The sequence below is a fragment of the Penicillium longicatenatum genome (assembly GCF_028827895.1).
Source record: "Penicillium longicatenatum strain IBT 33135 chromosome Unknown contig_7_segment0_segment0, whole genome shotgun sequence".
Classification (NCBI taxonomy): domain Eukaryota; kingdom Fungi; phylum Ascomycota; class Eurotiomycetes; order Eurotiales; family Aspergillaceae; genus Penicillium; species Penicillium longicatenatum.
The window spans coordinates 153,264-178,713 of NW_026643124.1; the positions used below are offsets into that span (position 1 = coordinate 153,264).

The 25,450-nt window shown below is 49.9% G+C and overlaps 10 protein-coding genes across 10 annotated transcripts; 5 read left to right on the forward strand and 5 right to left on the reverse strand.

Moving 5' to 3' along the window:
• Positions 1–962: 962 nt before the first annotated feature.
• N7484_010336 (uncharacterized protein) lies at positions 963–4,895 on the reverse strand (the record flags this gene model as incomplete). Its single annotated transcript, XM_057120723.1, has 1 exon — positions 963–4,895. The coding sequence occupies one exon, from the start codon at positions 4,893–4,895 to the stop codon at positions 963–965; it is 3,933 nt and encodes a 1,310-aa protein (XP_056966477.1).
• Positions 4,896–6,260: 1,365 nt separating this feature from the next.
• N7484_010337 (uncharacterized protein) lies at positions 6,261–7,894 on the reverse strand (the record flags this gene model as incomplete). The annotated part of the gene is made up of 3 exons (XM_057120724.1): positions 6,261–6,814; positions 6,906–7,640; positions 7,693–7,894. 3 exons carry the CDS (start codon positions 7,892–7,894, stop codon positions 6,261–6,263), a joined length of 1,491 nt encoding a protein of 496 aa, XP_056966478.1.
• Positions 7,895–12,866: 4,972 nt separating this feature from the next.
• On the forward strand, positions 12,867–13,808 carry N7484_010338 (putative short chain oxidoreductase/dehydrogenase; the record flags this gene model as incomplete). The annotated part of the gene is made up of 1 exon (XM_057120725.1): positions 12,867–13,808. One exon carries the CDS (start codon positions 12,867–12,869, stop codon positions 13,806–13,808), a length of 942 nt encoding a protein of 313 aa, XP_056966479.1.
• A 1,011-nt stretch (positions 13,809–14,819) lies between these two features.
• N7484_010339 (uncharacterized protein) lies at positions 14,820–15,599 on the forward strand (the record flags this gene model as incomplete). Its single annotated transcript, XM_057120726.1, has 1 exon — positions 14,820–15,599. The coding sequence occupies one exon, from the start codon at positions 14,820–14,822 to the stop codon at positions 15,597–15,599; it is 780 nt and encodes a 259-aa protein (XP_056966480.1).
• A 155-nt stretch (positions 15,600–15,754) lies between these two features.
• On the reverse strand, positions 15,755–16,160 carry N7484_010340 (uncharacterized protein; the record flags this gene model as incomplete). The annotated part of the gene is made up of 2 exons (XM_057120727.1): positions 15,755–16,020; positions 16,085–16,160. The coding sequence occupies 2 exons, from the start codon at positions 16,158–16,160 to the stop codon at positions 15,755–15,757; spliced, it is 342 nt and encodes a 113-aa protein (XP_056966481.1).
• A 1,353-nt stretch (positions 16,161–17,513) lies between these two features.
• N7484_010341 (enoyl-CoA hydratase/isomerase family protein) lies at positions 17,514–18,372 on the reverse strand (the record flags this gene model as incomplete). The annotated part of the gene is made up of 2 exons (XM_057120728.1): positions 17,514–18,015; positions 18,062–18,372. The coding sequence occupies 2 exons, from the start codon at positions 18,370–18,372 to the stop codon at positions 17,514–17,516; spliced, it is 813 nt and encodes a 270-aa protein (XP_056966482.1).
• A 480-nt stretch (positions 18,373–18,852) lies between these two features.
• On the forward strand, positions 18,853–19,461 carry N7484_010342 (uncharacterized protein; the record flags this gene model as incomplete). The annotated part of the gene is made up of 1 exon (XM_057120729.1): positions 18,853–19,461. The coding sequence occupies one exon, from the start codon at positions 18,853–18,855 to the stop codon at positions 19,459–19,461; it is 609 nt and encodes a 202-aa protein (XP_056966483.1).
• Positions 19,462–19,539: 78 nt separating this feature from the next.
• N7484_010343 (transcription initiation factor TFIID subunit 7 family protein) lies at positions 19,540–20,919 on the reverse strand (the record flags this gene model as incomplete). The annotated part of the gene is made up of 1 exon (XM_057120730.1): positions 19,540–20,919. One exon carries the CDS (start codon positions 20,917–20,919, stop codon positions 19,540–19,542), a length of 1,380 nt encoding a protein of 459 aa, XP_056966484.1.
• Positions 20,920–21,232: 313 nt separating this feature from the next.
• On the forward strand, positions 21,233–21,877 carry N7484_010344 (Bromodomain associated domain protein; the record flags this gene model as incomplete). Its single annotated transcript, XM_057120731.1, has 1 exon — positions 21,233–21,877. One exon carries the CDS (start codon positions 21,233–21,235, stop codon positions 21,875–21,877), a length of 645 nt encoding a protein of 214 aa, XP_056966485.1.
• A 1,609-nt stretch (positions 21,878–23,486) lies between these two features.
• N7484_010345 (putative MFS multidrug transporter) lies at positions 23,487–25,155 on the forward strand (the record flags this gene model as incomplete). The annotated part of the gene is made up of 4 exons (XM_057120732.1): positions 23,487–23,693; positions 23,750–24,244; positions 24,294–24,970; positions 25,023–25,155. 4 exons carry the CDS (start codon positions 23,487–23,489, stop codon positions 25,153–25,155), a joined length of 1,512 nt encoding a protein of 503 aa, XP_056966486.1.
• Between the last annotated feature and the right edge of the window lie 295 nt (positions 25,156–25,450).

Sequence of the window (25,450 nt, forward strand, 5' to 3'; positions counted from 1 at the left end):
TATGACCAGAGCCAAAGGGTGGGACTGAGAAGGTACATCGAGACAGTGATGGGCCAAGTACATTAAGCCCCGAGGGCATCGAAGGAACAAGGTGCATGTACCTAGCAAGTCTCTAGATTTAGGTTTCAGTAAAACTTCCCACTACTGCATTTCATTTTCCATGAGAGCAAACCATGGAATATCACAGCGATGATATATCGACTGAACCTTGTTTCCTAGTGGCAAATGCAACCTGGCCCCTGTGCTATCTTGTCACAGTCATACATCTATTAATAGTAGGTGGCGTGCTCCACCAGCATCGACTTTTAAGGTTTGGATTAAGGTTTTAGCTCGAGATAAGCATGCAACATTAGGTGAACAGTTCGCGAGAAAGGGAGGAACACGACCAAGGAACACCGATAAAAGGCGAATTAGCCCCGCGGCATTTATGTGCACGTCATCATTTCCATGCTTTTGCAGATTTGTCCCTTTTCATGAACTCAAGATTCACAGGAGAATTTACAAGATTTGTCTTTCGGAAAAATCATCTAATATATTCGATGGCGTTGAAGGGAAGTTGAGGGTTATCACCGGTGTAGGTAGGCGTATCGGATGCATGAAAACGGTGGCTAGTGATTTTGCATACTCCAAAATATTCGGAATCAGAGAAATAAGGAATTGAATGTCGCGCTACAAACTATTGAATTCCAAACCTGTTTCCACTCCTCTATCCAAGGACAGTATTCTAGATACTGCAAAGACGATAGCAGGTAAGAGGTAAAGAAAGGCTATCTACAGAGAATGTGGAAAGGGAAAAGTTCTCTCTCTCTCATCTACGCGTAACCCGTAGGCTTCATCAAACATAATGGGAAAATCATCCATACATGCAGGCAATAAGAGACATCAAAACAGAAAAAGTGATCCAATGCATTATATCAAATAATTAAGACATGAAGAGCTTGAATTCAAGACAAGATATCTGTCTATGACTTAGATATCCAATTCATCCACTGACATTCACAACCACCCGTCCCACCATCAATACCTCCGTAAGCCGAAGAGGGCGTAGAAGAACCAAAAGCAGGATTGACCAAAGTACCTCCAACAGCCCGATCCTCAACCTGGAACTTCTTGTCCGTCATATTGTAATGACCGTCCTCTTCGATGCCATAACAATACAGCCTCTTTTTATCGTCATCGCCACCGTGTCGATCCAAAGTAACGGTAACAGGGTACGGGAACGAACCGGGACGAGTATAATCCGTGGCTGATGACGACGAAGTAGCCGTGACGGAAGTGGAAGTAGCTGATGCCGCGGCAGTAGCGGTTGTACTGCTTTCGCTATTGAGAGAATAGCCCATGCCTGATGGATTAGTCCAGATCTGGACAAGGAAGCGAGTTTGCGACCAAGTGCACCGGACCTGGGCGTTTGCTTTGGTCACGCCACCGTTTTGGTCTTCGGGATTGTAGTCTGTTTTGCTGTTGTTGAGAGGTGCTCTTGTCTGAAGGAAGATGGACTTGTCAAAGTAGGTATAAAAGCCGTAGTGTTCTGATGTTTCACCGCGGTTATAGAGGCGGACAGGTTGTGACGAAGGAAGTGGGTATAGTACTGCTGCTGCCGCAGTGCCATCTGAATCCTCGTCTGGTGCAGGAATAATGGATGATATATTGGTGCTGCGGCGGAAGATATTCGTTGATGATAGGTGGACGGCTGACAGGACAGAAAGGTAGAAAGGCGTCTCTTCGCCATCATAAGGCTGAGCGTTTCCATCGGTTGTATTTCCAAGAAAGGTTTGGTCCGCGACACTCGGAGGAGATGGATCAGCCGTCCAAACGTCACGCTTGGTAGTTGTTGAGTTGGAACTGCTCGTTGTGCTATTAGAAGTCCCATTACGGTAGCGAATTTCAAACCGAAACGTGGGGTTATCTGCAGCATAAGGTTTATTCTCAGTCTGCTGGGTACCCTTAGGAAGGGCGCAGCTCCACATAGCTTCAATGTTGATACACCCCGAATTCTGAACCTGGGGCTCTGTTCCAGCAATCGTCATGATACCAGTTTCGATGGGCGGGTAATTCGTCAGATTAACCCACTTTGACTGAACCTGAGTCTCATCACTCTTCCTCGTCAATGTAGTCGCCAAAGAAATTGCGACAATCACAATGACGAGGAAGAACAAGCAGATGAACAGATACCATCTTCGGCGAAGACGACCTTCACGTCCGGGGCGTCCGAAGCAGCCCTTGTTGCTAAAACAGCCCCGTCCTCGCCAGAGACCGCCAATCTTCTTCCCAGCAGCATCTTCGCGTTGTAGTCTGCGGCGGCGAGCCTCACCAGGGCCTACTTCTCCTGTGGGGTTCATTGAATGTGCCTCCGGAGCTGGGTAGAAGTCATTACGCTCCGGAAGAGGGGCATCTCTGTGGTGTTGGGCATACGCTGGTGCTGGAGCGTTAACATCAGACATTGGGATTGATCCAGGTCCCCCCGCAGCACGCTGAAAGCCAGGAGAAATAGGCTCTGATGCCTGAAGTGTCCCACGTTGCTCTGGCGGAGCGAGATGTTCAAGAGTCCTTGCATCTTCTTTTGGTGCATCTCGTGGCGCATCCTGAAATTCCTCAGGCATCTTCGTGATATCTGCCTCCTGAGGGGGCTCTTGGGAATATGACTGGGGAGCTGGAGGTGCTCTTGACCACTCTGGTGTTCCGGGTTGAGGCCGTTGCTGTTCCTGTGGAGCAAGGAAGGGGTTGTTTGAGGGATATACAGGAATATAATGAGGCATGGCTCTCTCAACTATGACTGGAGCTTGGGGGGGGATCTCGGAAGGCGCTGCACCATAATGATAATTGTTGATAATCTGCGGAGGTGGAGCCTGAACCGGAGGTTCGGGTGGGTAGTAAGGCGCTGGAGCTGGCAATGGCATCTCGGGCCGGGGTGTTGGAGCCGGTGCTGGGAAATACGGTGCTGGGGCTTGTTCTACCTCTCTCACCAAAGGCTCTGGAGGCACAAAAGGCGCTGGAGCTGGGGTTGGAGCGGGTTCTGGTGGGAAGAAAGCTGCTGGTATGGGAGCCGGCTCTGTAACTGAAGGTTGAGCGGAAATATGAGCGGGCTCTTGGCTCATAGGCTTAATTGGAGGTTCAACGACCAATTCTTTGGCATTAGTCTGTGGCAAATCAGGTGCATGCTTCTCATTATCACCCATAACAGTATCAACAGCAGTGGAGGCCCAAGAATCAGTGCTACTTGTTGAAACCCGCAAATGGGAGCATTTAGCACACTCGGAATTCTTCATAGCCTCCGAAGAAGGTGTGTCCACGTCGATCAGCAACCCACGAGCACCAGTCACAGCTTCGGCATCCTTGATCTCAGGTTGAATATGTTGGATCTCAGCTTCCGTCAAAGCTAGCCCTCGATCACCCGTGACGGCGGCCCCGATACCTGGCTGACTGGTAATGACATCCGGCGGCGTAATCGAGCACACATGGTTGAAACAATCAAAGTATGGAGCCTTGCTAAACAATTCATGGGCACAAGCCTGGTAATATTCGGCTGCTTCACCCTGGACTCGGGATCCAGGGAACATCATCGACATGGCATTTTGTCTATTCGGCACCGGTGGAACTACGTCCATGTTATCGATAGAGCGAGATTGCTCGAGACTTCTGTTTCTTTCTTGCCACTGGTTCGTCACGGCGGTCTCCGGTGTATCGGGCGAGAAGCAGGAAATCTCCTTTTCCTTACCTGCTTGCGATGTTCCCGGCATAGATGGACTCGCTTGAGGAAATCTCGGGCTGAGTGGAGACTTCTTACTAGAGAGTGTATTTGAACGACCGAGTAATGGCGAGAGCAGTACATTCCACCATCCTTGGGACTGTGGACGACTTGCTTCCGTATTTACACTCAGCCGGTTCAAAGGGCTCTGATCATTGTCATCGATTATTGTTCGAGGGCGTTCTGCTTCCGGGCTGTCGATTTCACTCTGAAAGATGGTACCAGCCGAAAGAGATTGACGCTTCCGTGTCATAGCAACAAAATGAGCATTCAGATAATCAGACTCCTCAGTTTGCTTTTTGGACAAAGAATGCTCCTCTGGTATGGCTGGAACCGGAGGGATATCATTGAGACGTGGAGTGGGCTGGGAGTAGACGCTAGATGTTGCTCGAGGTCGTAGGCCTTCTGGACTGGGTGTATCTGCAGACCAAAATGCTTCTTCGCAGGCAGGAGTAACGATTATCGAGGGTGTGAGGGGCTGGTCACCGGCACTGTCGAGCTCTCTTGATCGATCCGAGGACTCGTGGTATGGGACTGTCAGACCGATCATAACATTGCGGTCAGAGGGCGATAGCCCCGAATCTGTCCGATCGATGAATGAGTTCTCGGAGCTTTGGTTGAGAAAGAAGTCTCCATGGTGGGACTCATTTGGGTCCAGACGCTGACCAACCCGAGAGGCTCTTCTCGAGGTGCTCTTTGTCTTGTCTTTTTGTACTGAGCGTTCTTTCTCCCGGGCCTTAGATAGTTGTTTCAGGTCATTCAAGTCCACAAATGGAGCCGTAGCGTTATTGTCGGGTTGCTTTTTAGGTGATGGTGCTGAAAGCGAAAAGTTCGTGACCAGGTTGAGGCCGGCTGGTTTGGCGGCTTTCTTTTTCTTCACAATCCCACTCATGCTCAGCCTTGAGCTTTCTCCGTGGAATCGATGCAAGTTTGGGATCTTTGGGGATCGGCTTCCCTCTTTTTGTGACTTCTCGACTTTTTGTCTAGTGGATTTGACTAGGAAATCAAACGGCCGACTCCGTTCCAACCCATGGTCCTCGGCAGATGAGCATGAGGAAGCTTCTACTTCCTCAGTGATGGGTGATGAGAGAGGGAAGGTCGGGACTGGAACCTGCAGATTGGGCTGCGGTCTCTGTCGGTTTGGGAGCATTGTGTCGATGTTGTTTTGAGATCAAAAGACTGATGCACAGTGGTGTTAGGAAATGGATATCGCGACTCGAATCAATCACACATACCATGTGTTCGACGCATGGAGATTCAAGAAGAGAAGAGGTCGAATGCTGCAGTAGATATCACGAGGAAAACAAAGCAACCTCTATTAATATTAATGACGACGCTTGAAACAATGCAGTCAAAGAAACGCCGCGGGGATGCATTCACTGCACGTCACGAAGGCAGTGGCAAATACAAAAAAGAAACGGAAAGGCGACAAAGGAAATGCAGTTTAGAGAAAGAAAAATGAAAAGAAAGCCAGGTGGGAAATCCGTGAAGAAAAGAGCTTCTGCAGCCCGCAATGAGTAGCTTTCGGATCTAGACACTCGCATCCATGTCGAGTGTCATCCACAGCCACAACCCAATCAGATCCTCCGAAGCTGCTGCTTCTATAATCATCTCTGACAACCTAAAGCAACCATTGAGATTTTTAATCGCCGCTATTGGGTGTTTCAGGTGAAGATCAGGGGTCAAATGAAATGCGATGAGTGCAGGCGTTGGGGCTGCATACGCGCTGGGAGTAGGTGGGCGCTTAAGCAACCACCAATGATAGAGAGCATATCCCGGGACCCAAAATAGATCCCGCGTTTTTATTTAGTTGATTAGCTTCTTCAGGCGCTGCATCTTGTTTTTAGGCTTGTTTTGATTTTGGGAAGGAGGTCTAGGTTGTTTTTACAATTGACTGGTGATCGGAATCAATGCAACTCGATTGACCATACCAGGTAGACATCATTTGGTCAATGATATTTGTCTTGAATCATTTTCTACCGTCGGTAGAAAAAGTGGTATTGGCACAGCAAAGACTTTAAGGATATCAGATGGCGTGAAAGCACGCGCTTTTGGATATTTGGTACACACTTCGTATGGAAGCAGAAAGGAAAGAACAGAAAAGAAAACATGGCGGTCCCATATGCCTTAAACCCCATTCCCAAGACCCCATCATGTGCAAAACATGCAGAAGACCGATGATGCTAGAAGGGTTCACCAGGGCCTCAAAAACCAGATCAAAATAAAACAAAAAGCATCACAGTGAGTGCGGGTATGATGAAGGGAACAAACAGATAGGAAAGTAAAGGCTCAAAAGGTGAAAGGAGCCACTCCAGACAAGGAAATGCAAATGAGAAGGTAAAGTGAAAAACAAGGCCTGGAGTTGTCTCGAGACAGGTCGGGTAGAAAAAAGAAACCCCAAGGTCCATATCTAAAAACAGGGGATATATAGAATGACAATGTGAAAAAGGGGAGTCGTAGGCGTGCATTCGCAACGTGACTAGTCATTTCTCATCCACGGCGGGGAAGAGTCTGGTTACCTTCGCTCGTCGGTATACTGAATGCCCTGCATCGGAGCGACGGAGCCATTCATCAATGGTGGGAGAGTGCGAGGTTGGTCCTGGCCCACGACCGACCCATTGCCAAAGCCCGAGAACACCGGCGGTTGGGCCTGCCCATTGGTCGGTGTCGCGGACATAGGGTGATGCTCAAAGATCGAGGGCGGTCGGGAGGCCCCATTGGCTTGTTGTTGCAATTGGGCGCGGAGTTCTTCGTTTTCCGTCCGCAAAACAGAGACCTCCCGGCGACTTTGGCCAAGATTCTTTTCGAGCCCAGTGATGTAATCAATGGCCCGGGAGAGAGTCTCCCATTTGCTGGACTTGTTATTTTGGGGTTGAGGGAGACGCATGCGTAACGCTTCGAAACAGTCCTTCATCTCGCTTCGGCGCTTGCGCTCTGCCAGCTTATGCGTGACACGTAATTCCGGGGTCCGGCTATACGGCGTGTTGGCGGCAGATGCCTCCGCTTCCCCAATCAGATCACGCACTTGCTTATGTTGCAAAGAATGATGATGTACATTTTGCGATAGATCTGACTCAAATGTTAGTCGGATTTTGTTTTGTTTTGTTTTGTTTTGTGTGTTTTTTTTTTTTTTTTTTTTTTTAGGGTGAGATAATCTTACCGTGCTGACCTCTGGGAATGTGCGACTCCGAGTAAATGCTATTCAGCGACTCCGCAGTGCTGCCTTTTCGCGAAAAAGGTGGGTTTGATTTTTCATTGGACGAGATTGAACTTGATCGAGCTACATCCGGGTCAGGGAAGGCGTAAGCCATACCGGCCGTGGGCGCCTCGGCATTGTAAATATCGGATCGCGGGTTAGACGAGATGGCCGGAGCAGTTCGCCCTGCCGCGAATCCCCGATAATCGTTGGCGCGCGGACCCAAGGGAGACAACGGCTGGCTGCCCCCGGAGTATCGGGGCCCCCGGTATGAGTTCATATCGGTTGCGATTCCCCGTTCACGCTGAAGACTGGACACGATCGAGGACTGGGAGGCATTGGTGCTGTGGTATGGTGAGGCTGGGTTGATCGCCAATGAGCTGATGCCCTGGTTCATGCGACTGTCGACACTACTGCGCCTCGACTCGGGGATCTCGGCCACACTTCCTCGCTGAGATGACGCATCGTAGTTCTGGTTGATAGAGGGCAGGGCGGAATTGTGTTGCGACGAGTTGAAATTTGGCGAGGGTTGTTGCGCGCCGGCCGAGGAAGGAGTCGTCGATTGCTCGTGACCGTATGGCGATCGATCTGGCGCAGGGTGTCCTCGGTTGGGCGAGGGTTGGGATGTGGAGGTCAGAAAGGTCAGCGAGGGATAGTTGTTGCCGGTCCCGTTGGTTGCGGTCGAGTAAGTGGAAGATCCTGGGTCAATGTCAGTCACTGGATAGGGCATCCCTGGCCGTCGGACTCCTACTTGTGCTCTGAGGCATAGACCAATTCCCTGAGTCTCGCTCAATTGTATTTAACGATGAATTGCCGGGGGATTTGTCTTGGGTATTCCCGCCGTTCATGTTCGCCGTGAGAGTCGAGATAGACGGGAGGGTTTGGGCTGAGGCCGCGGGGGTCGCAGGCCCCGACGATACAGGCTCCCAGGGCCGATGAGCGATCGAGTCCATCATGGAGGGTAAAATCGTCGGAGGGGTGAGATGGAAGGCAGAGAGTGAGAGAAAGGGGAGGGAAAAAAAAAAGAAAAGAAAAAAAAAAAAAAGACGAAGCGGGAGAGAGCACCAAAAGCGAGTGAAATCCGAGCCGAGTCGAGAAGAGAGGGGAATACAACTATTGCATATTCCCTGGGGATCAATGGGAAGAACGAGAGAGTGAGCCGCAGTACAATGGAGTATACCCGAGTTCGTCAGGTCGGGGATCGGCGCAGGGCTTTTTTTCTCGAATATAGGGAATTGCTTGGGGGCGACAGCGTAAAAAGCGGGACAGAAACCGAGGAAATCCTGTCAGAGAGGGGCCGCCGAGCACATTTAGGTCGTGAATAAGATAGAGATTAAAGAGGGGGAAGTCGATCTTACGCAGATGACCCCGTCAATCTCTTGTCCACAATCGAGTCCGATCTTTGGATTATATCTGAATTACCAGTATTGGGGTATTTTTCCTGCGATTGCCTTTTGGACCAACTCGACGCCTTCTGTACGCGTCACGTACCGTACTGCGCAAGGGAGCATCAAGCTTAGGGAACGTGGCACAAGGATTTGGGCCTCCACGGTAACTCGTCCGGCTAAAAACGAGTGGAGTCGAACCTGTGTCGAGAACTCTACGGAATGTATTGTCGTTACCATGCGCCAAGGCCGCTACTGCGCGCAACACTCTCCACCTGTGTGCCACGAGGCTGACCCTTTCTGGGGCAAAGGGAAAAGGCAAGGAGACCAGATTCTCCTAGAGTTACATTTGCCCCCTCCCAGCCAAAATTACCAATACTGGCAGTTCCAAATCAAACCATCCCGTATCCGCCGACGTAGTCACCCGTATGGGAGAGGAAATGGATCAGAAGCCAACCGGGAAGTGGATCTGTTCATCCTTCATCGCATGGCTTAACTTTCGGGCAATGGGATTCCCAGGTCTCTGGCATTCCCCCCAAATATGTCGACTTTGTTCAAATCCCTTGAACCTGCAAGGCAAGGAGTACACGTTTTATTCAGTGAACTTGAGGGAATTGACATTCTGCTCATTACATCATGACCTTAGTCTTCACGTCACGTTCGTGGTTAACTTTCTGTACCACCCGGGGGGTGGAGCGGCCTGTCTTTTCCGTTGTATACATCCAAAAACAAAAATCAGCCTGGAACTTCGTCGTTAGATGTGATGTACCACTTCCCTTCCCCAGTGTGGACGGGTCTCTTTTTTCCGGTAGATCACAAAAGAAAGACAATCCAAGGGGAGCGTCTCCTTGCAGACGTGCCCTCAACCTATACAAAGTTTGACCCGTGTCATCCCCCTTCCCAAGGGTCAACCAAAACAAAAAAGAAGTGTCAAACTGCATGCATGCCACGCTAAGCCCCAAACGTTGAACACATGGCTTTTATGTTCGACAGGAATGGGGTTGTCACAAATACCGCGCAACATCAGCAATCCTCGCGGCCCAACATGTATTCAATACGCTCCTAACCTGTCCTACCCACGCCACGCTCTGTTCCACACACATGGCAATTTACACTCCGCTAGCGTTCTGCAGAGGTACTAGTCAACCAAGCCATTTCCATACACAGTATAGCCAGGTTATTTGTATCTTCACCCCTTGTTTTCTGCTGTGTTGCCTTTTTTTCCTTTTTGCCATCGCGCAGAACTAAACCGCGCCAAGTGGTAACACCGCGCAGTCCGAGCCGCGTGTTTGGAACCTCCATTCAGAAGCTTGACACTTGGATCAAAACGGCGACTGGACCGGTGCTGCAAGCACCCGCTGCCGCCCGAATCCCTCCGTTTCGAGGGCTACGCGCAGCTATTTCCACACGGCATTTTCAAAGCCCAGACCCGCGCGCGCCTATTTCTACCTGTATACCGTGTCTATACTTCGGGCCCAGTGAACCCTGCCCTACCCGAGTCTGTGCGACCGCAACGTTATCTTGGCGTGAGGAATGGATGCTCGATGCTTCCCCCCGGTTTTAATAGTAATCGAGAGTTTACACCTAGGGCTTGCTGCCCGAGCTACCGATCCACGCGAGTCTCACCTAGGCGTAGCGTGGAGCTACCCTGAAGCCCCGAAATCCCAACATCACGGGCATAAGCCACCAAAGTACATGAAGAGAAACAGCATTCTTTGCCCCGGTTATTTTGGAACGGAGTGCCTTGGTGGCTGGCTAGCATCTGATCCCGATGGATGTGTCAATTTGATCTCGGCTTCCTGCGCCCCGAACAGAACGGATTTCGATCATCTATCTATTTCGAGGACCTAGATTCGATCGAGTAAGCTCAAGTTACAGGAAGTATTGTACATACACGTAAATGGTGAATGTTTCCTAATGTTTGGAAATTTCATTGACGCGCTCCTACAGAGTAGGCAGCAAGATATTCAACCGCCTGAATTCTATAATTAAGTGGAAGCTGAAGCGGGTCAACGCCACGGTTCGCGCTGCATAACGACTCCGCCGTTTCAGAGCCAGTAATCCCCCCAAATCAAAGCTCCCGCCCTGTGAGTAGGATTCAGCACGCTCATCAACACCATTTCGAGAATTCGACCACATGGCACCGTCGCCTTGCAGAATGTTTCTAATTGATCGCCACCGATCACCAATGCAGTGTACATGCCCACCTCTTTTTGACCCTCTTGACACGGTAGCAGTCTTCCATTCCGGGGGACCCCAACCCGCCCGAGCTTATATGGATTCGGGAATCTTCAATACGACTCTACCCTGCAGAACCTTTGAAGGTCCAGCTCTAATTATACAGTCATAGCTCCCTCCTTCACGGGAAATTCAGCCTCAAGGGATAACATCCACCTGCCGCCGATAGAGTTACCAATGCCAAATAGTGTGGTCCACGGGCCCGGTACGGTTTGCCACGGAACATGCCCCCCCATTCCAATGTGCCCACGGGGAGACATCGTGGCCCTTCCTTGCGCTTTCCCAATAGTTTGGTCATGACACGCGAGTACCATAGTAAAACCGACTCGCCCCATGATTCACAGAAAATGACTCCATTTCCTCCGGTCATTTGCCATGCCTGTGATTTTGGCTACCAGGGAGGGGGGGGAGGGGAAACACAGCACAGCACAGACTCCCCCCTGTGCACCCGTCGATCATCGTCCCGGGCCTTCCTCCCCGAAGCTGGGGGACCAGTGGATCTTGCAAGTGGATTGGCAGATCATTCCATGCTATTGTATATTGCAGTACAGTATGATCGGTTTTTTCTCCCTTTTGTCTCTGTTTCTCATGTCTGTACCATACTCTTTCGCCCCTTGTTAGCGGTTCCCGTCATCCCATAGGCTCCAGCTCGCATACAATTGTTTGCCCCTGCTTTTCGCTCGCGTGTGGACATCCTGTGTCCCGACGCCCATGGACCCGACCCTTTCACAACGTCGAACCCGGGAGAAACATGTTTGAGATACCACGGGGAACGCGCCCCGAATTCCATGGCTACCCTCACTGGTCATGTCTTGACCCGTCTGTCGGGTAACCCATGTGTACCAGGTACCGGTCACGGTGCCGTAATAACGGTGTACAAGGGAGACTGACACCAGACTCAATAATTGATTTGTATCCCATACCGCTGCGAGACTTACATTACTGTAATCATCCAACCGCCTAGTACTATGGAAATTGGTACATGTAGTGACCTCATCCAACCATGTGGCTGTTTCAGTCCGCGCGGGTACCTAAACCCCACGGCCCCATTATTCCCGCTATTTCTTAATGGTTTCATCTGTATGTCGGTTTCAACGACCGCCGCTAGGAAAGGGTAAACTATATTTATAATTTAGATGATTATCATCCAGCAACAAAATTCCAGAAGCCACTGGACTAGCGCTGATGTGGAGCGTCTTGTTTCGCGTTTCCAGGGCGATTTCGCATGTTAGGGGTTTTCGCTCTAGAACCTTGGAAATAATAACCTGTGAGACGGTGTGTGATATCCATGGAAGAAAAGTTACTCCGGAGTAGATGTGACATCTGGATGCTTGACCGCTATCTTTATCAAATACCCTAGTATTGTTACATTGCGTTTCCTGAACTGTTTGGCCTAATGGAGTTGCTCTGGGGGATTGATTGTCTTGGCAATTGGGGCCAAATGCGAGGTGGTGATTATGTGCCCGAATAAGCTCAAGTGCTTATGGTGATGACGAATTCTTCAACGGTATCTGATCTTGTCTGTGGGGATTTTAATTTCCAAGGTTCACCTAGGCAGCTAATATTTCAGTCGCTCAGCCCCGCCTGATATTCCAATGTTCAGCGATTATATTGCTTAACGGAGTTGTTGATCTAGAGTAGCCCGCAATTAGACTGACGATCGCTTATTCAGTGGCTTTTCACCTTCATGGCCTCCCATAGCTCCTTCCCATGTTCCAAGATTGGTGCAATATCAGATAATAAAGTGATCATGTATATGTGAGGTAAATAGATCGGCACCGGAGCCAATCTATGTTTTCGTCAAGCCGCAGGCGATGGGTACAGTCTGTACATATGTATATATATGTGCTTAGATATTAAATGTGGTGTCCCCAAGAAGCTGCAGGTGAATATATATCGATGCTTTGGTGGTACATAACCTTTTGACTGACATCTGGAGCTGACATGCTCTAGGTAAAATATATGTAGTGCACATTTTGAGAGCTCCAGTCACAAAGATTTGCTCCTGATCTGCGTTAATTTACATGAACACAAAGGAGAAAGCTTGCCTGGTGCGAGGCCAATAACTACCTACTCTATCATGATCTCGCGAAGGAATATCTTAAGACCGGTAGAACGGAGCTTTCATAGTTATCTCCGGTAACCCCGGGTTTCATTGGTGATAAATACCTGCCAGGTGCACTTTGTATTGGATTCTACTTCTACGGACTTCATACCAAATTCAAAATTGGAAACTACTACGCAGACGTCTCTCAATTTACCGCGAAGCTCAACATCACAAAACACTAGAACCCATCACAATATGGCAGCAAACACTTGGCTTGTGACCGGTGCTTCCTCTGGTCTTGGAACAAAAATCGCCGAAGTGGCTTTGAAAGCCGGCCATAAAGTGATTGCCACAGCTCGTAATCCAACAAAAGCAGCAGCACAAAACCCTCAGATCGAACAGCTTGGCGGTACATGGGTCCAACTCGATGTAACAGAAAGCGAGACAACAGCGAAAGTGACCGACGCGATAAACCAGGCCGGCGGGAGAATCGATGTAGTCGTCAATAATGCTGGATACTCGCTGCTGGGCAGCATCGAAGATATGAGCGAGGACGAGATCTCCACACAGTTCAGCACAAATGTTTATGGCCCTGTTCGTGTACTAAAAGGTGCTCTGCCATTTATGCGGGCACAACGATCAGGGACGGTCGTCAATATCAGCAGCATTGCTGGATTAGATGGACTACCTTCGTGTGCCATGTATGCCGGGACCAAGTTTGCTCTGGAAGGTGAGAGGTCTTTATATTCAACAAGACAAGGATGTATATCCACAGTGAATTTTGAGCAATCTTTTAACCAGTCCACACATTTAGGCATGTCGGAAAGCCTTTCAAGAGAGCTAGCACCATTCGGCATCCGTGTACTCATCGTCGAACCAGGTGCCTTCCGTACCCAATTCTTGGCTGCCTTAGTTGAGCCAGCTGCGAGAATGAACAAGGACTATGTTGACACGCCATTGGAGTATGTTCTCAATAAGTTTCGATCGGCCGATGGAAACCAACAAGGGGACCCTTTCAAAGCGGCCCAGAGGATTGTGGAAGTTGTGTCAGGTACAGGCATAGGCGCTGGAAAGGGCAATTTGCTTCGATTACCGCTTGGTCCAGATTGCTACCAGCGATTTCAGGCGAAAATCGAAAATATGCAGGAGAATTTAGCGCAGGTAAAGGAGATTGCGCACTCAACTAGCCATGAATAGATGAAATTCGATCAGAGATTAGGCTGACTGGAGATGCACCCTGATTCATTAGTCGAAAAAGACTGGATATAGACGTGGGGTGTGACTGAGCCTTGAAACCAAAGCAATTTCACGTAAATTAGCACATTATATCAATGAGATCCCGGAACTTGCTGTGCAACATGCTGAGATGGCACATGCGGCTCCCCAGTCCAGGCGTTGGAAATGCCTACAGTAGCCTACCGGGGAACGCACATATTGGAATAGGGAGATTGACGGAAGAGCCTAGTCTGTCCAATTTAACTTGCATGTTTGAAGTTTGCGTGGAATGGAGTCAATGATGGCCAAGTCAATAAATGTCCAAGGCGGTGAGGTCCTGTCAACTGGATGGTTCGATGCTTTCTACAGCATCAATTGTCACTGCCATCGCTTCTACTTATCCCTTTGATCCGAGAACGCTGAAATCTCGCGTCATACCGAACGAGTTCGAAAAACAAATGTTCTTCTCCCTGCAATCCACCTGCACATGACCGGGTACTGGCGCGCCCGGGCTTCTGCTGGACAGAGGAATAACGCCTGCGCTAAATTCAAATTTGTTTGAACCTTTGTCTTTTTCTTTTTCTTTTTCTTTTTCTTTTTTCTTTACCAGGACCGATTCTGGAGGGGCCAGTCTAGTACCGAGTAACGGATTGGCTGTTCTTCCTTTCCTTGTTGGCTCGAGAACAGCCTTTCTCTGATTTGCTGGGATTTAACGACCTTACCTGACTACGATACGATCCTGAAATCAGCGGTTTTAAGTGTACCAAGTGAAATCAGCCATCACAGGAACTGTACTTGAGTGTTGAGTTGGTCAAAGGTTGTTGGTCAAACCAGTTCGCTCGTTTCAGGCGCCAGCCCGGTGTCGTCACTCCCGCGGGACCAGAAACCACTGGAACGTCCTCCAGCCTTCTATTCTGGACTTCTCATTCCACCCTTTGTCCTAGGGTAAACCCGATGTCTACCACTGAGATACCCGCGCGTCATTCACCGACGATGAAGCCTCATCGCGAAAAAACATGGAAGGAGGACGCGATACCAGAAGATCAACCAGATCAGCCACCTCCACCCCGCCCGACCTATTCCCCAGTAACGCCAGTGTTCGCCCAACTTGAACCGGTCGCCGCGCAGAACGCAACAATCGTACCGCCACCATTGTCGCCTTCACCTACCAGTCATACTACACAACAAACATATCGACCGCCACCACCTCCAGCAAATCCACCAGTCTTCAAGCCGGAACCGCCTCCAGTCCCGATCTCGGAGAGTGAGAACCCAGATGCGATCGCACTGCGCTCCGCCATATCAATATTGCAGTTGCAGAAGCAGCAGAGTCTGCGTGACATTAAAACACTAGATCGCATGAAGGAGGCCGCCGCTGCGGACCCAGAAGGCTTTGCGCGCGAGTTAGCGGCTGGTCGTTTGCGCACCGAAGATCGCGGGGCTGTCATTCAGTTTTCCGACGAGAATGAGATGGACATAGATGAAGATGATAAAGGAAACACGAAACAAACGCAGGGCGGCAGTCAGTCGGCATTCGCCCGTATCCCGCAACCACAAAATGTAGTGCGGATGCCCCCGATCAACTGGGCTAAGTACCAGGTGACCGGGGAACCACTTGATCGCATGCACGAAGAACAACTACGCCGACCAGATTCTGGTGAGCCACGACGAGAACCTGCACCAGAACACATATTGGCCTCGCCATATCGTCCGCTGGTCGACCAGTTAGATACGCCTGCACGGACGGGCCGGGCAACCAAGAATAAAAAGTGATGACACTCAAGATTTTTGTATGACAGCGCTGCTTTACCTTACGACGTGATGCAATTTATTATGAGAAAGCAAATAGAGGTTCCCTCGAAATGTCATTAATGTTGACAATGATCTCTCACATCTGTCTGTCCTTTTAGTAAAGCGATGAGTTGCACCTAGCCACTTCCCTCTCCGGCTCCAAATCCAAAGCCCTTACCACTGCCACCTCCACTACCACTGCCTTCACCAACTCCAACACCGATGCCGCCACCAGCACCGAAGCCGCCACCAGCACCGAAGCCAGCACCTTTACCTTCACCGCCGCCAGCGCCAACACCGCTACCGCTGCCAGCACCGGCGCCAATGCCGCCACCAGAACCACTGCCGTAACCAACTCCGACCCCCTTGCCCGAACCAATCCCGCCTTGGGAAACTGCTGATTCTGTAGTGCTCATATTGTTAAAAATATGTAACGTCAATGTTAGTTGCGGATTGGAAGTACGCACCAGCCTCGGCAGCAACAGGGGCCGCGATAGCGACGCCTCCCAAGGTCAGGAGGGCGAAGAGGTAGTTGAACCGCATATTGAGTGTAGCTGATCTGCCGATGTGTTCAGTCAAAGGGTTTTGCCATGTCAAGCTGAATCACTACTTACCTGGTAGATCTTAGCGTGGACTAAAAGAAGAGATGATCGAAGATCGAGAGAACTGCGAGTTGTGTAGATCAAGAACTCAAAATTCGAGCGAGATATCACTCATTTTATACCTTGATGAGGTCTATAAACAATGGATCCTAGGGCTGTTTACTTTCGTACCTAGACCGGTCAAGCTGAATCTAGCTTAGAATCTCGGCGAATATGTCTTGACTAAATTCGGAGCTCGCCAGGGTCTGAACCAGTCAGATCGTCATTTGTTCGCCAAGATTGCAATCTTATGACAGAACTTCGATTTTGAACTACATTGATGCGTATATTGCTTTTTGCGTTTATAGCTTGACTAGGCCGGACCCTAACGCGTCAAATGAGAATGCTACTTTGCATCCTGGTAATGTGACAGGGCCGCGTGGAGGCAGGTGGGCTAAGACAATGCAAGATGAGGGCTAGTTGTTGGATACGTTGGAAATCTTTGAGATCTCTTCTGTTTGCCTTCTCCTTGCATGGCAGTTGCTCTTCCTCCCAGTCAAGATCAATCTCTTCCTCCCTGGACTCGGAGATGAGAGCTCTCGTGATTTCTAATCTACATGAAACCCTCAATTTACAAGAGTATACGAGCAGCCTAGCTTCTTCCTTCCATGTCATTCAAGGTCGTTTCTCTTGGAAATCATCAGCTATGGACCGCATTTGAAGCAACCAGCAACAGGCTACATTGAAAGTGTTGAGAGGTAAGCAAATGAGGAGGGTAAAAAAGGAGTGTCGTTCTGCTTCCAACTGGTTTTTCCCATGATCTGCACGACGAACACGTTCCAACTGCCAACGACATTAGCTGACAGTGCTAGAACTCGTCTGTCAGCATCTATACTAGGACATACATCTAGAATCGGTTCTAGCTTACGTTAAGCCCTGTTTTCAAACCAGACTGTAAGCCTGTGCTTCTAAATTTGTTCGATTCCCCTGCAACCCATACCATCTAGAATACTTTTCTGGTAAAGCGCTAAATCCGGCGAGAGTTTCAACGGGGGAAGTCCTGAGGGCATGAATGCTTTTGTCTGCAGCACAAGACTTGCATCCCAGCGGCTACTTCATTCTGAAAAATAGCAAGAGAAGCTAAATGCGCGAATGACAGTAGATTTCTCTTCTTTTTGAATGTTTGAAGACATGTCTTGCCCGTATATGGTACATGATGCAAAAAGCGCCGGATGCTGGATTCAGTCTCGACACGCAGAATAGATATCGAGACAGAACAGAAAAGCAACAAACCTCGGGAAGTCAACCAAATTGCTCAAAGCTTAGCCTTGCTCTTCTTCTCCCATTCCGCCACAGCCTGCAGACCTCTCTCTTGCACAGCATCCTTCTTCTGCTCCACCTTCTCCCGCCACGCTAGATTTCCAGCATGATCATCAAGACCATTCAATACCCGCGAATACATCTCCTCTTTCATGGTACCATAGATACCAGTCGCAGCCTTATTGAGAAGTTTGCGATCGCGAATAAGCTCGAGAACCTCATGTAATGAGCCCGTCCCATCCACAATGCCAGCCTGCAAGGAATCTCTCCCTCCAAAGCGACGGGCCTCCAGTACCACATTCCGGAATGTCGTCGGGCTCAGCTTTTCGCGAAATATCGACATCATAGGCGTTTGAAGCGGCACACCAAACTCCAACTCATTTACGCACAAGAACCCTTTCTCAGGATTTTGAATACGATAGTCGTGGTACATGGCCAGCATGAAGCCACCTGCAAATGCGTGTCCATTGAGTAGACACACTGTTGGCATGGGGTACCTGTAAAGTATCAGCTGGAGTCCCTGCGTTGAAAAAAAGGACATACGTTAAGAGTCGTCGGAACAGACGCCATAACCATTTCTCGACGAATCCCTCCGTGGACATGGCAAGCTCCAGATCAAGTCCATTGCTGTAGAACTTGGCGATACCACTTGTCGTAATCACCACCCCCTTTGGATAGCGATGCTCGATGATATCAAGTGCCAATATGAATGCATCGATGAATGTGGGAGTCAACCGGTTATCCTTCGGCGAGGTAAATGTCAATAGGTAGACATTCTGTCGGTCTTGCGAGGGATTAGTGCACACGATGGAGCCACCAGTGGAGGTGATGGGAACTGTGAATAAAGTGGTCATTTTGGGAATGGCGGATAATACATGGAGCTCCAGATCTGGGGGAAAGCTACTTTATAAACTGGATCGGTTCGAAGCTCATCGTCGGTCAACTCGGGTCTGAATTGTAATCAAAGCTCCGCGGCATCACATGCCAGGGCCGTGGATGACATAATCGATGTACAGCCGTTTTGAAGTCAAGAATCAACGTGATTTATCTCGTAGAAGATGCATGTTGTGGTACTGTTTTCTAGTCCACAGTTTATATCTGACATTTAAAAGGACCAACTAATATGATGTTGGCTGAGCCCATTATATACTAGTTCGTCTAGAACTAATAGAAGGGCTTGACGTCATGTCGATGTCAGAGGCATTCGATCATTTCAGAGGTTCCTTCGCAGGAAAATGATTTGATCTATTTTCCACATATCATAAAACACTGATAATTAGAAAGAAACATCTTCATATATCATTTGTCTTAGCGCCATCAGTATCTCAGCCGAAATGGAGACCCGCAACCACCCTCGTCAACCGGCGCAACCACCCAAGCAAGCCGCCTACGACCAAGCTTCAAACCCAGTGTCGCATAATTTGCAAGAGCAAAGAGCTCCAGAGAGTGCGACCCGGCACCACGGAGATGCCCCTGTCGCGATCACAAGGGGTGCAAATTCGAAACCGTCGAGCGAGGAAGCTCGGACACGCCTGACCGAGCAACGCAGACTGGAACAAGAGAGGATGCATAATTCCCCGGATGTCGACGTGGAATACGGTGTAGAGCAACAGCCTGCAGAAGGCTATATTGCGGATGCAGTCGAGCGCAAGGGTATGGGAATGCGACGTGCTCAGGCTGGTGCACATGCCGGGCCTGTTGGGAGCGCTGGTGGGCCTGGACATCCGGGATTTGGAGAGCAGAGTGATCTTGCGGCTCATATGGATGAGAAGCGGGAAGTGCATGATCGGATGCTTGGCGAGAAAGTTGGACACAGCCCATCGGAGTATGATGTCGCCGATAGAGAGGCCGCTCGGCACCGCAAGCTGAAACAGAATGAAGACCTGGATGTGACAGGGGCAGTTAAAGAGGCGAGTGGGGACCCAGTGGTCACTAATGAATGAGATACTGGGAGAAGGCAGTTGTTGGTATCATAATTTGAAATTAAATGCGTTCGATCCAGCTCGACATATTATGTGCAATTAGATATCGGTGTCGTCTCCAAGTCCAGCCGACACCTTCTTCAGTTGAAGGTCCTTCTTGAGCTCTGTGATACGTCGACTCATCTTGTTTCGTAGAATTGGGTTCGTCAGACTCTCCCACTGTCGGGTTTCGGTGCGAATCAGGTCTTCTAGCTCGGCAATCTCTTCACGCGATTGCTGAAGCTGTCGCTGTTGTTCCAGTTGCTCGTCATCCAGATCGTCCTCATCTGAGTCGTCACTATCGTCAACAGATGATTCTCTGCCACCTTGTCCGGCCGCTGGGTTGGCTGAGGGTGTCTCTGCCTGTTCCGCGTCTGTAGGCATGGCCGACGCTTCGTTGTCGTCAGCAGCCAAGGCCGCCTCCATCTCGGCGACAAGGTCGTCATCGAAATCGCCCATCATGTCTTCATCTGCCTCGCCTTCAGCATCCTGGTCTTCGTCGTAGTACTCTTCGTATTCTTCGTCTTGCACGTATCCTTCAGCGCGGTTCAAAGATGTGCTATCGACCAACTCGAATCGTGGTGGAAAGACCGATGTCTCATCCTGCGCGACCAGATCCTCCACAGCTTTCTCAACTTGTTCGATTGTACGCGAGCTCACACGGTCACGGAAGCGCCGTTTGCGAACCCACCGTAACGGCGGTGCCAGACCGTGTGGGTATTGTAATGTTTTGTCATCTGGATGCTCGATCTCATCAGGAAGAGGAAATTCTAGAGCCTCTTGATCGCTAGAGACTCGCCCAAGCACCAGCAACATTTGGCAGATATCTGCCGATTTGTACCAACCCCGACGATCCCAACTTTTCATGCCCTCGACAATGCAGGGGAGGTCAACCAAAGACGCAGCATACATTTGATCACGAATTTTCAATACGGCGCGTCGCCCCTCACGATTCAACGGCTTGAATGAAAATTCTGATTTGTCGAATCGTCTCTCGTTGATGGCCTGACGAAGGTATTCACAGTCCTCTCCCGGTAACATTCGTAGAATGAACTGTTCTTCGATAGCCGGATCGGCTTCGGTATCAGATGCTTCCGAGTCATATCCCACACCAACTGGTCGATGAGCAACCACTCGTTGGTTCTTGAGGCGAATAGCTTGGAGACCCGGCTTCTTGGAGGGGATCAGTTTGAGGCGTTTGGGACCTTGCTCCGCGACGGGTTCGGGTTGGCCAGCATTCTCGGCAGGTCTTTTCTTCGTAGTCTTTTTCTTTTTCGGTTTCTCTTCAGTCCCCTGGGGCGGTTTAGACTTAGAGCCAATCTTCAGAGTGATCTTTGGCTGAGAAGGTTCCGCTGGTGCTGGCGCAGGGTCGGCCGGAGGTTCGGGTGCCGGCCTCTTCCCAAACTTGATCTTGAGCGTTGGTCGCGGAGCATCAGACATGATGCCAGTCGAAGGAGGGGTTATCGGCGATCAAAACGGCGGGCTGATTTATGTGGAAACAAGAAGGTTGAGAAAGTGAGGGTGGATATATCGCGTAAGGTGATAGCAAGGAGGTGGATTAAGTCGCGGCCCAGTGAATTCTCCGCCTTCGATCCGCGTTTCTTTGAGCTAAGACAGCAACTTCATTCACTTTCCTCTCTCACCTTCCCATTTACCTGCGCGCAGCTGTTTACGTGGGGTAACCTTTCGATTCTATCTGCCTTTCATTTTTCTTGTTCGTTTTTCTTTTCATATCTGGCTAGCTTTGATCACCATGTCCGGCCACAACCTTCACAACGCTCTTCTCCGCCCTCCCATCATCCAGATCCTTCGAGCCCAAGGCTTCCATTCCACAAAGCCATCTGCTATTGATTCACTATCAGACCTCACCGCGCGATATATTATGATTCTCGCATCTTCCACCGCCGCACACGCCGCCAATGCCCACCCCGAAGACCCCTCCCCAGTCCTCGAAGATGTATACCAAGCTCTTCAGGATGCCGGCGCACTCCGACCTCAGCTGCGTGAATGGGAAGAAGACTGGCAGGGTGAAGAGGATATGCGGGGACTTGAATCTTTGATTGGGTGGATCACCGGCCCGTCGCACCGTGAGATTCGACGAGTCGCGGGTTTTGTCCCCAGTGAAGGCGATATGGTGGATCCCGATTCAATTGAGAAGGAGGATTACCTTACGGCCTTGAAGAAGAAACACAGCAAGACAGGAGAGGAGTCCCGATATGCAGGTACGGTGCTTGGAAAGAGCGCCGAGGAACATCCCATCATCATCGAGGGTGGTGCCCCGAGCATCCGCGAATGGGGACAACAGGTGCGGTCGCGTGCGCCTACTAGCCCGGGCAGCAATAGCTCTGGCGTCAGCAGCGCGCCCAGCAACATGTCAGATGGAGCGATGGAAGTGTGAATACTTGGAGCAGAAGATTCCAGTGGATCGATTGATCCTTCAACATGATAATCACCAACCACCCTTGCGCCGAGCTATCAAATAGCCACTCAAGTACACCCCGGCTCCGGATATAAACCATCCAGTATTTGGTTTCGAATTGCCAGGTACAGGAAAGCCACTCCAGCCCCTTCGCATCACCAAAGCCGCGTCATTGATCAGTCAAGCCAAACCGAACACTCGGCTCGGTCCCTTCCATGCTATACAATGGGGTGTGTCTAGTCGCTCTTTTCGAACCACAGAAGCCGGAGCTAAGGGGAGGAGCTAAAGAGCTCTACGGTGAAAGAGTCGGCCGGCGAATACGAGCTACGATGACTGGAAGTGCTTTGCATAAACCTCTCAATACACGGATTCTGTGCATGTAGCATGCACGGGGCAATCATCTCAGATGAATTAATAGTCATGAAATCGATAACCCCATTTATCCAATCATGTAATCGGCATTCAAGTAGTCATCGCACCTGCACCCGAAGTGCTATGTGACCATCCTCTAAACCCAAACATGATTGCTATAGCCTTGCTATTTTGTACCACCCCAGCATGGATTTGGGGAGCTCTAGAGCCCTGCCATGTACATGTACAGTACAGCTATCGAGTGTATGTAATTCAATCCGTGTGGTTAGGCAACTAGGACCAATAGGGATCCGTAATGTGGGTCTAGTGTGTTTAAACCCTGAGACCTTGGATGCCACCTAGGCACATGGACGGGTGTTAGACGTATGTAGGTATCCCGGAAATCAAATAGTGAAATGCAAACCGCTGATCTTCATCCAGAGCAGATATAGAGAACATTGGAAAGGTCCAAATGAACCGATGGGGTAATAGCGTAACACTAATTGGACTGGAAATGCGCACCATCGCGGTGGATAAAAGTCCACTTTCCCCGGAAATCCCCGCTCAGGACAGTCCGGGGTTGGAGACTTCAGCCTTCAGATCTCAGGGCTTGGGTACTCCTGTACTGGATCAACAACTCTGGGGTTCAACCGTCAGATTATTGCATTTGTAATCCAGGCCTAAAAGCCTAAAGTCTAATATCAACATTGGAACCGGCAAACTTCGACGTGACAACGCCGAGCTCCTTTTCCAAGACGGCCCCTTGCCCAATCACAAATCTCGGAATTGCGCATCGGCAGTTGGGAAAAACGAAGCGAGGCATCTCGGCCTGTTGTTGATTTCGGCATAGTCTTTGCCGATGAACTGGGTCCTTTTAACGCTGATTTTCCCCGAGTCTCGCGCGGTCTACTCCACCCGTGCAGCCTGTCAGTCGTGTCAATCCTGTCAACCCAAGATTTGCCGGCATTGATAGATAGTATAACTACCGGAGCAACTCCACAATGCGTCAAACTCGGGGAGTTTTATTGAATTGCCACTCAACCATGATTCCATTTGCCCCAGATTCCCCTCCCCCAGTACTCCGCGTTTTGCTATTATGTCCCAACGGCCCCATGACCCGGAGTGGAGACGACCGGCGTGAGCCTTCTAGATCCGCGGGGTTATGAACCCCCTATGTGCTTAGATTGGGACCCAGTCCCACCTTTCCTTTTCCTTTCTCCCTCAATCCATATTCACAATGGCGACCCTAGGCCATACCCCGGACGAGTCGCTTGACAAGGTGAGCTCCTATGTCGATGAAAAGGCGGAGGGCACGATCAACGACCCATCGAGTGTCTTATCCGAGTCCCACAAATCATACCTAATTGAGCGCCATGGCACCCTCGATCTTGATCCAATTCCCAGCATGGACCCGGCTGATCCGTACAACTGGCCAGGGTGGAAGGTAAATGGAAATACCTAGAGCAGCAAAATCAGCATCAGAAATTAACAGACTAGTAGAAAACTACCAATCTGAGTCTAGTCGCGTTCCATGCTTGCATGGGCACATTCACGGCCGCTGCCATTATCTGTGCTTACGAAAACATTGCTCTAGATGTGGGCGTTTCCGTGCAGCGAGTCAGCTATCTCACCTCATTGCAGATCGCCATCCTTGGTGGTGCCCCGTTGTTCTGGAAGCCACTATCTAGTCGATTTGGACGACGTCCAGTCTTTCTATTGTCATTGATTCTGAGTTGCGTGTGCAATATCGGCTGCGCAAAGAGCCCAGACTATGCCTCCATGGCGGCATGTCGTGCCTTGGTAGCCTTCTTCATTTCCCCCGCCATGGCCATCGGCAGTGGTGTCGTCACGGAGACATTCTTTCGCCATGAAAGAGCGCGTTATATGGGTATTTGGACTGTAATGGTGACACTCGGTGTTCCCGTTGGACCCTTTATCTTTGGATTCGTCGCCCAGCGTGTTGGTTACCGCTGGATCTATTGGATTCTGGCCATCGTAAGTCAATCTATGTCTCCCTTTACGGGGAAATACTAACATAGACTAGACCAATGGTGTTCAATTTATCCTATACCTCTTCTTTGGACCCGAAACCCGGTATATCGGCGATGATGTCCAGAGTAAAGCATCTGCATTCAAGCGCGAGTATACTTCTGTTCGCCGAATCGACCCCACCCCATTGAGACTGTCCGAATTCTTCCACCCTCTCTCCCTCTTCACCAACATTCCTGTTCTCCTCGCTGCGGTCGCATACTCCATGGTCTTTCTGTTTGCCTCAGTCATGGGCTCCGTCGAAGTCCCCCAACTTTTGCAATCCAAGTTCGAGCTAAATGCTCAACAGCTCGGCCTTCAGTTCTTGGGATTGATTATCGGCTCCCTTCTCGGTGAACAACTGGGTGGTGTCATGTCTGATATGTGGATGAACTCTCGTGCCAAACGCATTGGCCACAAGCCTGCCCCGGAATTTCGACTTTGGCTGAGCTATATCGGGTTTCTGTTGGCCATTGCCGGCATGGTTGTTTTCTTGGTATGCACCGAGCAGGCAACAGAAGGCCAGTGGACGGTGACGCCGGTTGTTGGTACGGGTATCGCGGCCTTTGGCAACCAGGTTGTCACTACTGTCCTGACGACCTACGCCGTGGATACCTATCCCCAAGATGCTGGTAGTGTTGGTGTGTTCATCAACTTTGTTCGCTCAACATGGGGATTCATCGGTCCCTTTTGGTATGTCGATCCATTTGGCGTTCACTGAATCCCGTCTAACTATTGATCTTAGGTTCACCGATTTGTTTAACAGTGTTGGTATCGCGAAGAGTTCAGGTGTGGTTGCCGCGTTGATCATGGGTGCCAGCTTTATTCCTACTGCACTTTTGCAGTGGAAAGGAGAGAAATGGTACAGCCGGGAATAAGGATCATAATGGAACTATGCTTATGTATATTTGAATTGGAATTGTTGAGCTGCGTGAAGATATCTACCTAGACAATGATTACGTTATAGGTTGACCCACCTTGAATTAGTACGTACAGTATTAAATACATAACCTTTGACTCAAATCTCGTATAATCCATGATCTTCTGGAGTCCTGGTTTGTAATTGCAATAAACGCTGCTGAAGCCGATGCTCTGAGACTTTTAGCAGACATTCATGGATGTCATATGTGGAACTACATAGGACGAATTTGGAGATACTCAAGATCGGACTTC